The sequence below is a fragment of the Podarcis tiliguerta genome (assembly GCF_965153285.1).
Source record: "Podarcis tiliguerta genome assembly, chromosome: 16".
Lineage (NCBI taxonomy): Eukaryota > Metazoa > Chordata > Lepidosauria > Squamata > Lacertidae > Podarcis > Podarcis tiliguerta.
In genome coordinates, this window is record NC_139549.1 from 4,503,869 (window position 1) to 4,517,431 (window position 13,563).

The following is a 13,563-nucleotide window of genomic DNA, read 5'->3' on the forward strand; positions in this document are numbered from 1 at the left end:
CAGGGAAAAAAACCACAAAAGTAGAAATCTGCCTGCTTTGTGTTTGAGATTCGAGGCTAACCAGAAATGTTTAGAATCAGCCATTTTATTTATTAAGAATTGGGGAAATAGCAAAACCAGGGGATCCAGGAGCAGACAAGGTAATCCTCCTGGCGAGGCCTAAAGCGTCCCTCTGGAAGGAAGCTGAATTTGGGAGGCTTGGATTACAGGCAAGATGGATGGACAAAACATGGGGTTAGGAAGAGTTGCTTTGTCTCCTCTTCTCCCCTCCCTCCAAAAAATGCACTGATTTTAAAATCTGCGAGGCTAACTTGTCCCCTCCTTTCAAAATCTCTTACTAGGTTCATTAAGAAGTTGGAGCACTCGTGGAAAGCCCTTGTTCATGATGGGGTGAGCAGCCAAAACCCACTGCTTCTTGCTGTTCTGTCTTGTCTGGGAAGTGCTGGGTGGTGACGACCGTTTGCTTTTCCTTTGAAGAGGGTGTAAAGGGGAGAGAGAGAGAACGCTATTCCCTTCCCCCCGCTTTTGTATGTCATTTTGGGCTATCATTTCTTTGGGGGCGGGGGGAGACCAGAGCCTGCAGATGCAAGGATCCAGTCATTTTGTGGTGTTTATTTGTTAGCTGCCTTGAGTTTCTTCCTAGAACTAGATGGTGTAATAGTTTGTTGTTGTTTTCAGTAAACAGAACAAAGCTTTTGGGGTGAGCACTCCATAATGCTTTTGGGGTGGTTTCTCCAGAGAAGCCCACCTGACACCAAACATCTATTTGGGCACCAGTTTTTGACTTTTTTTCTGGAGTACAATGGGCCCTTTTGTTATGAATTATCAGTTTCTGGTCAATTTTTTTCTGGCCATGTATTGTGTAGATGTCAGCTTTTGAGGTGGCTTTTTTGGTACTATGGGGGCAAATTGTTGCTGGTTTTATTCCGATTTAAATTTTGTTCCCTTGGTTGTTTTTTTGTTTTCTTTAAAGCCTCTCACACCTGCTTTCATCCTTGTTTACTTGATGTGACTCTTTGCCGTTTGGCTCTTCATTGCTGTTTTGCAGGACACGGTTTCGGTTCACCGGCCCAGTTTTTACGCGGAAAGGTTCCAGCGGTTCATGTGTAACGTTGTCTTCAAGAAAATCCCTTGTAAGTTACTTAGGTTCACTGGTCACAAACGTACCCTGTTCTGGGTGGGAAGAGCTCTAGCAGACTTTTCTGGGACCCCTCTGAAAATAGTGTGACAATTCTGCTGCTTCTTTTGGATTCCCAGCAGATCCAAAGTAAACCCTGCCATACTGGATGGTACAGTTCTTAGCCCAGGGCATTTGCAGGACTCCTATCATCATTCCTATTATTATTATTATATTTACTTTTTGCCTGCCCTTCCTCCCAAAGGAGCCCAGAGAGACAAACATCAAAAAGAGCGGTATAAATTAAAAAGAATTGCAGAGTTAAGACAATAAGAAACCATTGGAGCTTCTAAAAAACCTTGACAGGTAATAGCCATGCTGGCTGATGAAAGCCAACAGCGCCCAGAAGGCCGCAGGTGGTCGAGATGCCATTGAAACCTCTCGGTTTGACTTTTTGGTGGGGATGTTTAGGGAGAGAGGCTGAAGCTCAGTCACAGTGCCAGGCTTGGCCTGTCGATGGCCCCTGGGTTGACTATCCAGCCTATCTGGTTAAAGCTGCCGGGCTTGAGGAGACCTCAGAGCACATGACACTGGTGACGATGAACCAGTGGGCTGACTTTGGAGCAAGGCAGCTCCCGCAGCCCCGGCTTCAGAGCCAGTGAGCTGATGGATCAGGCCCCATGCCTTGAAGTGAAGGTTCAGGCCCAACACCTTGCCTGTTTCATTTATTTCTTGCATTTCTATGCCACCTTTTTTCTCTTAAGGAGCTCAAAGTGGCCCTTGTGGTTCTCCCCTTCCTCGCTTAGTCCACACAGAAGCGCTTTGGGAGGACTGAGAGACAGTGACTGGCTCCCAGGCAGCTTCCTGTCTTGAGTGGAGATTTGTACTGTGGTCTCCCCTGTATCCTAGTTCAGCACTCTGCCCACTACAAAAAGGGTCTTGCTCAGCAAAGCCTCAAAGAGAGCATCCCTTCAAGACCTTGGGAAACCACTAAACTACAGTATGTTGGGCATTTCAATTCCATTTTCTTTTTTTATATATATATATAATATTTTATTAAGACTTTCACATAAGAAAAAAAGAAAAAGAAAAATACAAAAACAAAAAGAAAAAGAAAAACAAATAAAAACAATTCCATTTTCATAGTGTTTCTTACATTTACTTGTTTCCCAGACTTCCCCACACCTCCCCTCTCTGTATTCCAATTCAAATATTTAGTCAGCAAATCCCTTCCCTCTGTCTTATCTTTATCTTTATCTTAGTATATTATACCTTTAATTCTTCATCTTTTTAACCTTCGAATTTTCCATACTCCTTCACCACATGATTACTAATAACCCTTTAACCTCCATCCAACGTCATTCTAACATTCTTTAATTTTATAGTATTTCTGTAAATAGTCTTTAAATTTCTTCCAATCTTCCTCCACCGTCTCTTCTCCCTGGTCTCTGATTCTGCCAGTCATTTTGGCCAGTTCCATGTAGTCCCATTTCAGTTCCATTTTCCTCCCCAGTGGTCCTAACTTGGTTATTGTTGAGTCACAGCTACTTAAAAGGCTTTCTATTTCAAGTGATTTGCGTATTCTTCCACCCCCACCCCATCTATTTTGTGTGTGTCAGGCCTTGTGCCTTGCTTAATAGGCAAGACAAAGGCTGCCAATAAGGCTACATCTGCTATACACGTCTGTGGTTTCTCTTTCCCTTTCCAAGTTAAATCTTCCCCTTCGAAAAAGAGCCGGTCTGGTGCAGGACCTCCCCGGCGGCCAGGCCAGGGTGGCGCCCCATCCCAGGTGCAAGGGCTGTGCGAGGCAAAAGCGCAGTTCACGATGGAGGCGGAAGTCGAGCAAGGTTGGTGGCTCCCCAGAGGTTGGGGGGGGGGGAATGGGGCGGACGAGGAGGCATGTCAGGACCAAGGCCTTCCTGCCTGTCCCAGCCTGACAAGCCGCGGCGACACCCAGAGTTGTCTTCCTCAGTTGCTCAGCTGCAGCATTCCATGCTTCAAGCGGGGAGGTTTCATGCTCCCTGCATAAAAACCTTCCGCAGAGACAGGGGAAAGACATGTTGGGGGACGAGACTCTTCTGTTCAAATGCTTTCATGCCCCTTCCGTGCGTAATGGCTCGGCCCAGTGGTGGATTTAGCCAGGGGTGGGGCTTCTGTTTGTCTTTCTGAGCATAATGCTGTTCAAACTAGTCTGGGATGGAGTGGGGTAGGGCAGAGACCCAGAGGAAGTGGGGAGAGCGTTTTGTTCCGGGTTCAATCCCCAATGGCTGACAGAGAGCAGCTGCTGCCAATCAGTGCAGACACCACTGAGCAAGCTGGCCCAAAGCTCTGACTTGGTACAAAGCAGCTTCCTATGGTCCTATCTGAAGCGAAGCAGGGCTCTGTTGAGGAAGCCTCTCCCATCTATAGCACGGAACAACGCCAAGGGTTCCTCTGGCTGGGAGGAGTGGGTGAGCAGCCAAGGGTAGAAATCCTGGCAGGTTCCAGGCTAAGACTTGAAAGGAAGAATGGGGAGGATGAAGGTGCCAAATTACAAATTAAAATTACTCAAATTACAGCTTTAAAGCTTGACCACCCCTTTTCCCTCTTCCTCAGGTTCCCAGCTGGGCCGCCCTGACCTTCTCCCGCACACTCCCCTTGCAGAGGAAATAAACAGCGACTCAGCTGCCACAACCTTATCCACCTCCTCCTTGGGGAGCAGGAGCCACGATTCACCAGCCAACAGGTAAGGCTGGGCCCGGCTCTTGGCCTCTTGTCGACTCGCAGGTTTTCCATGTGTGTTTATGTGTAGACACCAGTGTGCCATAAGACTGTTCATAGTGAGGCTGGGTTTATTTTATTACAAAATTAACTGTCGCATCCTGCGCTCTAGGGCTGAGGATCTTTAGGCAGTGGTCACGGCAGCCCAGATTTGCAGCTGGCTTTCCCTGATGGGAAGTGAGTGCCTTGGGAAAGTGACTGAGGTGTGCTGCACAAATCCTTTGATCCCTTCCCAGCAATAGAGCAAATTTATTTGGCCCTGGTTTGCATTCTTCTCCCCCCTTCTTTTTGCCTTTGAAGCTGGCAGCTGGTGGGCCAGCTGGCATCCCTCAAGGAGTGGGGCAAGTCTGGCTTGGGGTCTGCCTGCTCTCGCCGACCTTTAGTCTACTACGTCGAAGTTCAACAGGGAGGCGAGGGACACAGACACCAGGCCGCACCCGAGGTTCAGAGGCAGGAAGCTATGGAATTTCAAGGGTCTGGGTGTGTAGGGGGCTCTAATAATATTAATAATATTAATAATAATAATAATAATACCCCACCCATCTGGCTGAGTTCCCCAGTTTCCCCACTCTGGGTGGCTCCCAACTGAGTGTTAAAAACATCTTGTTTGTGAGCTTTTCAGGGAAGGCATCTGCTTGGGACGGGAAACTAGAGCAGACAGACTTTTGCTCTGATTCAGTCGGTCTGTCCTTGGAGCTCCCCAAGGGCTTTTTAGGGGGTGTTATGAGAAGCTTGTAGCATCAGGACTTCACTTCTCTCTCGCAACTTCCCCTTGCTTAGGAAGAAATATCCAAGCAGGCTGCAAGCCACATTAGATGCCCCAGTCTCCAGGCAGAACACCAATGTAGACTGGCTGTTTTGTCACAAAGACCCATGGAAACATCTTCATTATCACAAGATTTGCCTTTGCAGGGCAAGAGGGTTTTGGCATGCGACTTCAAAACTGCTCGTGTATTTAGCCCAGCCCACCCTACTAAGCTTAGTCTTCAGCTGCACGACCAGCGGTATTGTCATTTACGACTAGCTTTTAAAAAAACACAACAGCCCTGTTTTAATTGCAACAGGCTCTTTGCCAAAAGCAGTTTTGCTTGGGGGCCTTGTGACCTGAGTCAGCCCCTGCATTTGGGAATCTCCCCTTTTAAAATAAAAATTTGCATGGCATGAAGAGACAGAGATGAGGGAAATCACAGCTTCAGGTGGGGAGCTGTCAGGTTTTTTGAAGGCGCTTAATTGAAGTCGCTCCTCAGTTGTGGTTAAAAAGTCTGTCTTGTCTTGCTTCTTCCCCCTTTTGCACCTTACTGGATGAAATGCAGTTACGCTTTCTTGACACAAATATACCAAGCTAGCTTGATTTCTCTCTCGCCACCCTTTTCATGTAATGTTCCTTACCTTCTCTGTTGCTTTATCACCAATCCCCAATCCATCCTCACCCCCATTCCCTCCCCCCTTAAATTCCCTCTCCTGATATGTGATGAGAAGAGGGGATTTAAGGAAATAAAAAAGGGGGTGATGCTGGGTTGGGGATGAGTTAGCAGCTCCACCTGCTGGTGGCTTATTTTTAAGGCTGGGGGAAATCCCTCCTGGACTAAAGATTCACATTTTATTTGCATCTCTTGCTGAATCAGCAGCTTGGAAATTGGATTGTGAATCTCAGGGGCGGGATTCTTCTCCAGGATAAAGGAGGGAAAAAAGAGGGAGAATATATATATGAACTTTTGTTTTCTTGGTTCAGCCATGCCAGCTGTTTTGGGTTTGTTTGTTTTTTTGCTCCTTTTCAAAAAAGTATTGTGCAGAGCAACTCAGGTTCCTCGATCCTCGCCACTGAGTTCATTGCCACTGAGATTCAGGCCTGCTCTCCATCTCTTTCTCTCTCTCTTTATTTCTCTGTTTAGGTCAATAGGAGTGGAAGTGCACAAATCAGGTACCTCAAAGGATCCGACTCCGGAGACCTCCTTCCCTAGGTGAGGGGTGGGGGGCCAAGACCTGAACCGTGGTTTAGTAGCTGTCTCTTTTTCACCTTTGAACTTGAGGAGGGGCTTTGCTGCTGTCCTGATTGGATGGTGTTTGGATTATTCTTAACGTTGTGCTGAAATGCCTCTTTGCTGTGACTGCACAGGGCAGGGACAGAGCAGGAATCCATGCCTTGTCTCCTTCCTGCCTCCCCATCATCCGTAACCATGCTGCAAAGGTTCCTGTTGAATGTGGCCCAGCCTACCCACACGTGGGATGGAGAGCACCCCACAATGTAGACCAAAAAAATTCCCAGACACATCTAGCTAACTTATTATGGGAAAGAAGGATACTGGATTTGAGATCGGCCGTTGATCTGACCCAGCGAAGCTGCTCTTCTCGCCTCCCTCCCCACCCAGTCAGCCATACAGACTTCTAGCCCTCCTTTAGCTGCTCCAGAAAGCAGACTCTCAAGGCTGGGTCTGACTGCTGTTCAGATGGTTTCCCTGGGTTTCTCACAGCTTGGTGTCCAGCTGTGTTTTCAGTCTCGCCCACATGGAATGATGCACTTAACCCTTCCCCCTTCCCCTTTTAATCTTTGCCTAGGTTACAGGCAGAGCTATGCAGACATGTGTTCTAGCAAGACCAGGTTCAGCCTCAGCAGTAGCCGTAGGTGAGATGAGACATAACACAGACCAGCCGGGGGGGCATTTTTGTTCTATTTATTCACAAGTTCGAAAACTGTTCCAAAAGGAAAAGAAAATTGCTTATACAGTGGTGCCTCGCAAGACGAAAAGAATCCGTTCCGCGAGTCTTTTTGTCTTGCGGTTTTTTTGTCTTGCGAAGCAAGCCCATTGGCGGATTAGCGCTATTAGCGCTTTTGGCAGTTTAAGGGCTATTAACGGCTATTAAAGGCTTAAGGGATTAGCGGTTTAGCTGCAAAAAGGCTATTAGCAGCTTAGCGCTTTAGAAAAAGGGGTTGGGGAGCGGAAAAAAAACTCAAAAATTTTCATCATTTTCGTCTTGCGAAGCAAGCCCATAGGGAAATTCGTCTTGCGAAGCGCCTCTGCAAACGGAAAACCCTTTCGTCTTGCGGGTTTTCCATCTTGCGAGGCATTCGTCTTGCGGGGCACCACTGTAGTTTAAGGGAGGTGGAGACTGCCTTACTTTGTCTGTCTTTACACAAACCAGGAAGCCCTTAGGCAGGTGCATCTGAATCCTGTTTTTAGCACCCCTTCTCTGTAGGGCTCGGAACAGATTGTGGGATGAAAGAAATAAATAAGGCATGATAAGCTCCTGTCAGCCAACTTCTTTTATTTCTGCCCTACCCTTCAAATTGAACCCCCAGGACATCTTAAGAAAACAACAGCCACAACCAAAACATACAAATGATACGTTTTGAGAGAGGTGTGTGAAGACTGCACAGAAATGAAAAGGCAGGATCAAAAACACCTGGGGGAAACCAAGGCAGCTTATCCTGTCCTCGAAACAGCATCAAGGGGAGCCTCCCTGGGGATTGGGTTCGGGAGTTTGGGTGCCACTGCTTCAAAGGCAGGGAAACAGCGTTGGCTGTGAGCAGTTCACCTGGCCCCACCTCCCTGCCTTGCACTGGCCCCTCGGGGTTCTTCCACAACACGTTCTTCCTTCGCCTCTTTCCCATCTACTTTTAGATAACCCCCATTGCCCCATTTTTGAGGAGCTTCTCCCAGCCCCTGTGAAGATTGGGCGTGGGGGGAGAGAGAGAAATTGGAGCTAGGTATTTGTGCCACCGTGTGAAAAGGCCAGTTTGTGTTTTGCACATGCGTGGGTTGAGAGACTGGGAGTAGGCTTTAAAGAGCCGGCAAAACAATTGTGTTTTAAAGCAGTCTTCTTCCCTTAAGAAGCTTTCACTTCACTTTGTTCCTTGCTACACCACAAATACCCCCCTATTCTGCCATCTCCCTTTTTGGCTGTTGCAGCACATAGCATGTTTTCTCAGCTGAAACAGGCTATAGAAATGCAGCACATTTTAGAGAGGCTGCCATCACTTGCCTTTTGATTTTTAAAAGAGAGGTTTCCTTCACCCGGAAGATCTTGGGGGAAGGGAAGGAGTTGCGGGGGGGGGTCACTGGGGTGTGTTTAATAGAGTACAGCCATCTCAGGAATGATGAAAGGTCTGTCTCTTGATCTCCACGTAGGTCACAGGAAAACAGCTTATCTTCAGAGGTAGCTAGTTCAACGTTCTCCCAAGTAGGTGAAAAACTCACCCTATCAGACAAGGAAGCCATCAGTGTGCGGTGTCCCAATAATACCCAGGAATGGGAAGAACCTCTGGCCCTCCAGATGTTGCCAGACTACAACTCCCATCATCATCATCATCATCATCATCATCCCTGAATGTTGGCCGTGCTGGTTGATGGGAGTTGGGGGTTCCAGCAATCTCTGCAGGGCCACGGATGATGGTCATTCCCATCCCTTAAGGCAAAGTCCCCCCAGCGTGGAATTGCATGTTGGGCTTATTGCAAGTTGGAAACTGCCTTAGACTTGGGTCCCCCCCTTTTTTTTTTTCTCGGGGTGTTGAGTCACATTAATCAAGGTCTAATTCCTGCTCAGCCAGTAATTCTGCACTCAAGACTTTTGCACAGTTTTAATTATCCTGCATGTAGAAAGCTAGTTCATCAGAGAGAAGGGGAGGTTTCCTGCTTGCAGCCATTCTTATTTTTTTATAGAGGAGCCCCAGATCCCATCAAACTGCCGTCTGCAGCTGAACTCTCTCTTGGTTCAGGTTGGGGCAGAGAGTTGGTCTGGAGAAGCTAACCGGATTCAAAAGAAGTGAGATCAGAGAAAGAGCAACAGGAAGGGCTAAGCAAGCAGCTATACAGAAATAAGACCCCACCTTTCGTCCCCGTGTGCTTCAAGAGTTACCCCTGTTACCAGCAATAAAAATTTTGACTTCTTTAACGCCCCCTCCCCACCACCCTCCATGGAAATGATGAATGGGAAGGTCTGACTCTCTCAAGCTTTGGTTTTTATCAGTTGGTTTGGCTGAGATTTTTTTTCTGCGTGTTGTGGATTAAACTAATCAGCAAGGAGCTGATCTTTCCCCTTCCTGCAGTGGAGGCGAAGGAAAGACCCATCAGGCCTGAGACCCCTCTGGGAACCAACGGGAAGCTCCTTGCATCTTGATGGTCTCCTCCTCTGTGACTCTCACATGCTGCTAAAGAGCTTCCCTTGGGGGTATCTGGTTGGCCTCTGTGAGAACAGGAAGCTGGACAAGACGAACCTCCTTTGGCCTGATACAGCTGTGGGGTTCTTTGGGGGAGAGGTCCTTACCAGCTGGCCACTTATGGGGAGGAAGGGATTCCTTTGTAGCAAACACCTGCCCACGAAAGCTGGTACCATAAACGAACACCAGCCCTGTTTTTGAGCAGCCTTTGCAGTGTAACCTGGGGAGGCCACACGTCATAATCATAGTGCCCCTTTTTAAAGCATCTTATTTTCCTCCCCCCTGCCCCCACCCAGCATTTCTCCAGGACCCTCCGCACCAGGACGTCCCTCTGAGCTGACGGAGCAATTTGAAGACTTGCCAGAGACGGAGATCAGCTTTGTAAGTTGTCTTATTTTGCAGGAAGGACGGGTCGCCAGCTTGGTGCCCGCCTGGCAACTGCATTGGACTCTTGGAACTCGCTGTTAGACCTAGCAAAGCACTGGCAAACCTCCGGCTGCCGCTTCTCGACTTTGCCTGTGCTTATTTGTTTAATAAATTTTACACACCACTGCATTGTAAAAAGAAGAATCCCAAAGCAGTTTACAAGGAGAATAAAACAATAGAATTGCAGTCGTACCTCGGCTCCCGAACGCCTTGGTAGTTGAATGTTCAGGCTCCTGAACGATCAAAGCCAGAAGTGAGTATTCTGGTTTTTGAATGTTCTTTTGGAAGCCGAACGTCTGACGAGGCTTCCGTGGCTTCTGATTGGCTGCAGGAGCTTCCTGCAGCCAATCAGAAGCCATGCTTTGGAAGCCGAACGTTTCGGCAGTCGAATGGACTTCTGGAATGGATTCTGTTCGACTTCAGAGGTACGACCGTATCCATAAAAACAACTATTAAAATGTTCAAAAGATAAACATCAGTTAAAAACACATTAGAACACACATCCACATTCTACATCCAAGTCTGGGAAGGCATGTCTTAAACCAAAAAGAGTACAGAGAAGGTGCTGCTGTCAATAGGCAGGGAGTTCCAGAGTTATGCTGCTGTTTGCAGCTGCCCTGTTAAGGTAGCTCCCACTTCCAGGGTAACACGAGAGAAGTTCCGGTTTTAGCCACAGTAGTTAAATAAAACCCCACAAGATCAGAACCGAACTGGATTCAGGATTTGCACTCTCTTCAGGTGTGCTGCCAAGCTCCTGATCCCCCTCATCAAGAACTGGTTTTACTTTCCACTTTTTTAAAATCTTCATTTCTTCCCAAGGATATTTCAGTTTGCCTCCTTCCAAAAATGGCATATCCTTTTCTCCCGCAATGCATCACTCCTCCACAGAAATCTCCTCCTAAGCTGCAGGCACGACCTTCCTGAAACCTGCCTAACTCCCTTTTCTTTCTTTCTTTTTTTTTTGCAGTGAAATACCATGGGGTGGATTCCTTCTTTAGACGTGAGCGGAAGACTTTCCTCCACGCTCTCTGCGTTGTCTGTGGAGCACTGAACCTCCAGCCCTTCCCAGGCTGCTGATACCGAGAACTTTTAACTGATCTGAACAGACAAAACGGGGGGCTCAGCTCCTCACACACACACACCTGCGGCAAAGTAGTGTTATCCGCCAACGTTCCTGAAGCCCGCCGGGTCTCTGACGGGGGACCCCGGGTTTCCTCTGGCGCAGGCGGAAGAGCTTCTCTGATCCACAGGGGTTTTCCAGGCTGTGTCTCAAGAAGGGACAGGTACCCTTCTAGGTGGTCCCAAATGCCTGAGCAGAGAACATCTCTATGCTGCGAAGGGGCTCCTCTGTGCTCCCGATCCTCCATGGGAGCAGAAGGGGGGGGGGGGAATCAGGGTGTCTGTTAGTCTTGGAACGCTTTGCAAAAGGATGAACGTTGACGTTTTATTTTTAACTTGTATTTAAAACTCCCCCCCCCCCCCTTTCAAACTGCCGTACTGGGGTGTTGGCTCTTTAGGTTGTTGTTTTTTTTTTAACATATGTCGTTTTTAGGTCAAGAAACTTCTGACGCACCAAGAACAGCCTTTTCTCCAAGGGAGAAATATCCTCTTGGTGGGGGCAAAGGGTGTGTGTGTCACACATCCAAGGATGTCTTGCTCGTTTTTAAATCTTGATTTTTATTTTAGCGCAAGCGATAGCACCTCGCCCCCTTTAAACTCTACTGTAAGCACGTCTGCTCAGAAGCAAGGACGGTTTTTAAGCCTTCAGCGTTTTACTAGCGGACCAAACTTAACCCCCCCTGGCCTTTGTGAGGGAGGAAGGCACCTCCCTTTCTCAGTATTAAGTCCTTTAAGGGACTCCAGACTTATAAACCTCCTTTTTTAAAAAAGAAAAAGAAAAATTTGAAATGCCCTGGTTTCTGGTTTGTTTCTTTTTAATTATACATATATATATATTCACACACACATATATATCTGTGCTCAGATCTTAGCACCGAGGTTTCCAGCTCCTTTTGCTTTATAAAAACAGCCAACTTCCTTTGTACGTAGTGAAAGTTTCCTACCCGTTCCTAGTTGCGATGCCCTTCGACTCTGAAGAAAGCAACTAGGTCTTTAAACTAGGGGGGGAGAGAGTGGGGAAGAAAGCAGCATAAAACCTTAGTGAAAGAATCGCTAAACTTTCCAAACAGGAGCCGCTTCGGCAGTTTGGAACTTGTGTCATGCCAATAACTTTTGGGTTGGTTTTTTTTATTAAAAAAATTAATATTCTACATTTACGGTCAAGTCGAAATCATGACAGCCCTTTCCTCCCTAGAGAATTCCACCAAGAGAATTTATATTTCTCCTAAATGTATTTTTTTATATCCCCCTTGCTGTCAGTAATCACAATAAGAAGCTTAGAGGCTTATGAAGACAGGCCGGTTTTATTCTGTTTAAAATGTTGATGTACAGCAGAACCTAAACTTGAAGCAAAACGCTTCCTTTTTTCTGTAAGGAACAGGGAGCGCCCCACAAGTTCACATACCCCCCCCCCCTTTCAGTGCCTGCTGTGGGTGTAGCCAATTTTTGACTACTCATGGTTAGCTTTCCACCTTAGGGACAACCAGGGTTAGCCATTATACTCAGCCCAGGCTTGACAAGTGTACCTTGTTTAACCCTGAATAGGGGAAGGATGACGAACGGATCACTCCTGATCTCTTAGATGTGGTGAAGAGATCAGGAAGTGTGACGACATGTCGGGAATAATCGGTTGATTCTATTTTTTAAACAAAAGTAGGGGGGACAGGGACAAATCCTATTTTGCATTCATAATGCAGAAAAGTAGTTAAATTCCTGCAGTTTTTCTAGCCATACAGAACTCCAGGTGACAACACAGCTTTGTGTTTGGAGGAATTACTTCCTTGCCTTACCCTGCCCTCTCCACAATTCTCTTTAAGAGTTCTATTTTACGTAAATGTCTATATTAGACACCCTTTGACTCTTTGGAAACATCCCCAGAATCGTCTATTTTTGTCCCGCGAGGAGGAAAAGAACACAAGCTTTTTGTTTTGTGTTGTTTGGGTTTTTTTTTCCATAATGTTAATATTTATGAAGTTGTATTTAAGTGTATTCTTCCATACCCACCAAACCCCAAACCCCCCAATTTCCATGGGGGGAAATCAGCTCTTCGAGCTGAAGGCGAGAGGAGTGGGATTCTTTCTATAGTGTTACGATTTAATGACTTTGCTTTGACTGGGTTTTAAGGAAGCAGCAAGCACAAGTTCCGGCGTTTTTTAAAAAATTGGGGGGTGGGGGAAACAACCCTCGCCTTGGATCTGTTTTAAAAAGCTCCAAGTCAACCTCCAGAAGTGAGTGGGACTGGCTTCTCATTCAGCGCCGGGACTGACTGCCATTACCTCCCGTCACCGGAGGCGGGACAACTGAGGACTAGCCGCTTCTCACAGCCACATCCATGACTTGTTTCTGGCGCAGAGAGAGAGAGAGAATGAATGAATACATGGTTGGGTTCCGGACCTGCCCAAACAACCTTGTAGCCGCCCATCTCGATGTGCCGTGCCGTGGATTTTTGTCACTTCACCCCTCGTGACTGAGGCATATCATTGCCTGTTCAAATGGATGTTGAAACCCCCTTCCCTTCTCTCTCAGAAAACAACAACACCCCACGCCTGTTTTATCAGCTTCATCTGTCGGACACGATGGGGCCTAACATGCCGTGTGCTACTCGGTCCAATAAAGCCGTCTTTATTTCTTTTAAGAGCGTCCGCCTGTGCCACCACATTTGTGCATCGCTGTGATTTGGATCGTGTGCATTTCTTTTATGCCCACATTACACTTGCCTGCTCCCTGAGGTCGTCTCCTTACTCACGGGTAGGGTGTCCCCGCCGCTGAAAGGCGCCGATGAGGCTCTTATCTTACCTGGGATTGGATCCCTTGCTCTGAGGGGCAGAGATCCAGGAGGTTTTCTTGCAGGATAAACCTGGTCTCAGCATAAACAGAGGTGGCCTTGCAGCCTGAAACCCAGCCTACCTTGCAAGGTTGTTGTAAAGCGTAAAAGGAGGCGAGGATTGGAGACCTGTGCCTGCAGCTCTGAACTCCATGGAGGAGA

At 47.3% G+C, this 13,563-nt stretch overlaps 1 protein-coding gene across 16 annotated transcripts in view; it reads left to right on the forward strand.

Annotated features, from left to right (window-relative positions):
• Nucleotides 1-13,212, forward strand: part of PIP5K1A (phosphatidylinositol-4-phosphate 5-kinase type 1 alpha) — a 171,129-nt gene extending 157,917 nt beyond the window's left edge. For 4 of the 16 annotated variants that reach the window (XM_083416564.1, XM_083416575.1, XM_083416567.1 and 1 more), the window contains 7 exons: nucleotides 342-390; nucleotides 1,049-1,133; nucleotides 2,827-2,964; nucleotides 3,713-3,842; nucleotides 5,770-5,838; nucleotides 9,329-9,413; nucleotides 10,426-13,212. In XM_083416564.1, the coding sequence (XP_083272690.1) occupies nucleotides 342-390; nucleotides 1,049-1,133; nucleotides 2,827-2,964; nucleotides 3,713-3,842; nucleotides 5,770-5,838; nucleotides 9,329-9,413; nucleotides 10,426-10,428 (559 nt within the window). In that variant the 3' untranslated portion in view covers nucleotides 10,429-13,212. Of the gene's footprint in view, nucleotides 1-341; nucleotides 391-1,048; nucleotides 1,134-2,826; nucleotides 2,965-3,712; nucleotides 3,843-5,769; nucleotides 5,839-6,433; nucleotides 6,501-8,004; nucleotides 8,057-9,328; nucleotides 9,420-10,425 lie in introns of those variants that run through there. The other 12 variants (XM_083416573.1, XM_083416566.1, XM_083416563.1 and 9 more) reach the window with 6 other exon arrangements.
• Nucleotides 13,213-13,563: the final 351 nt, after the last annotated feature.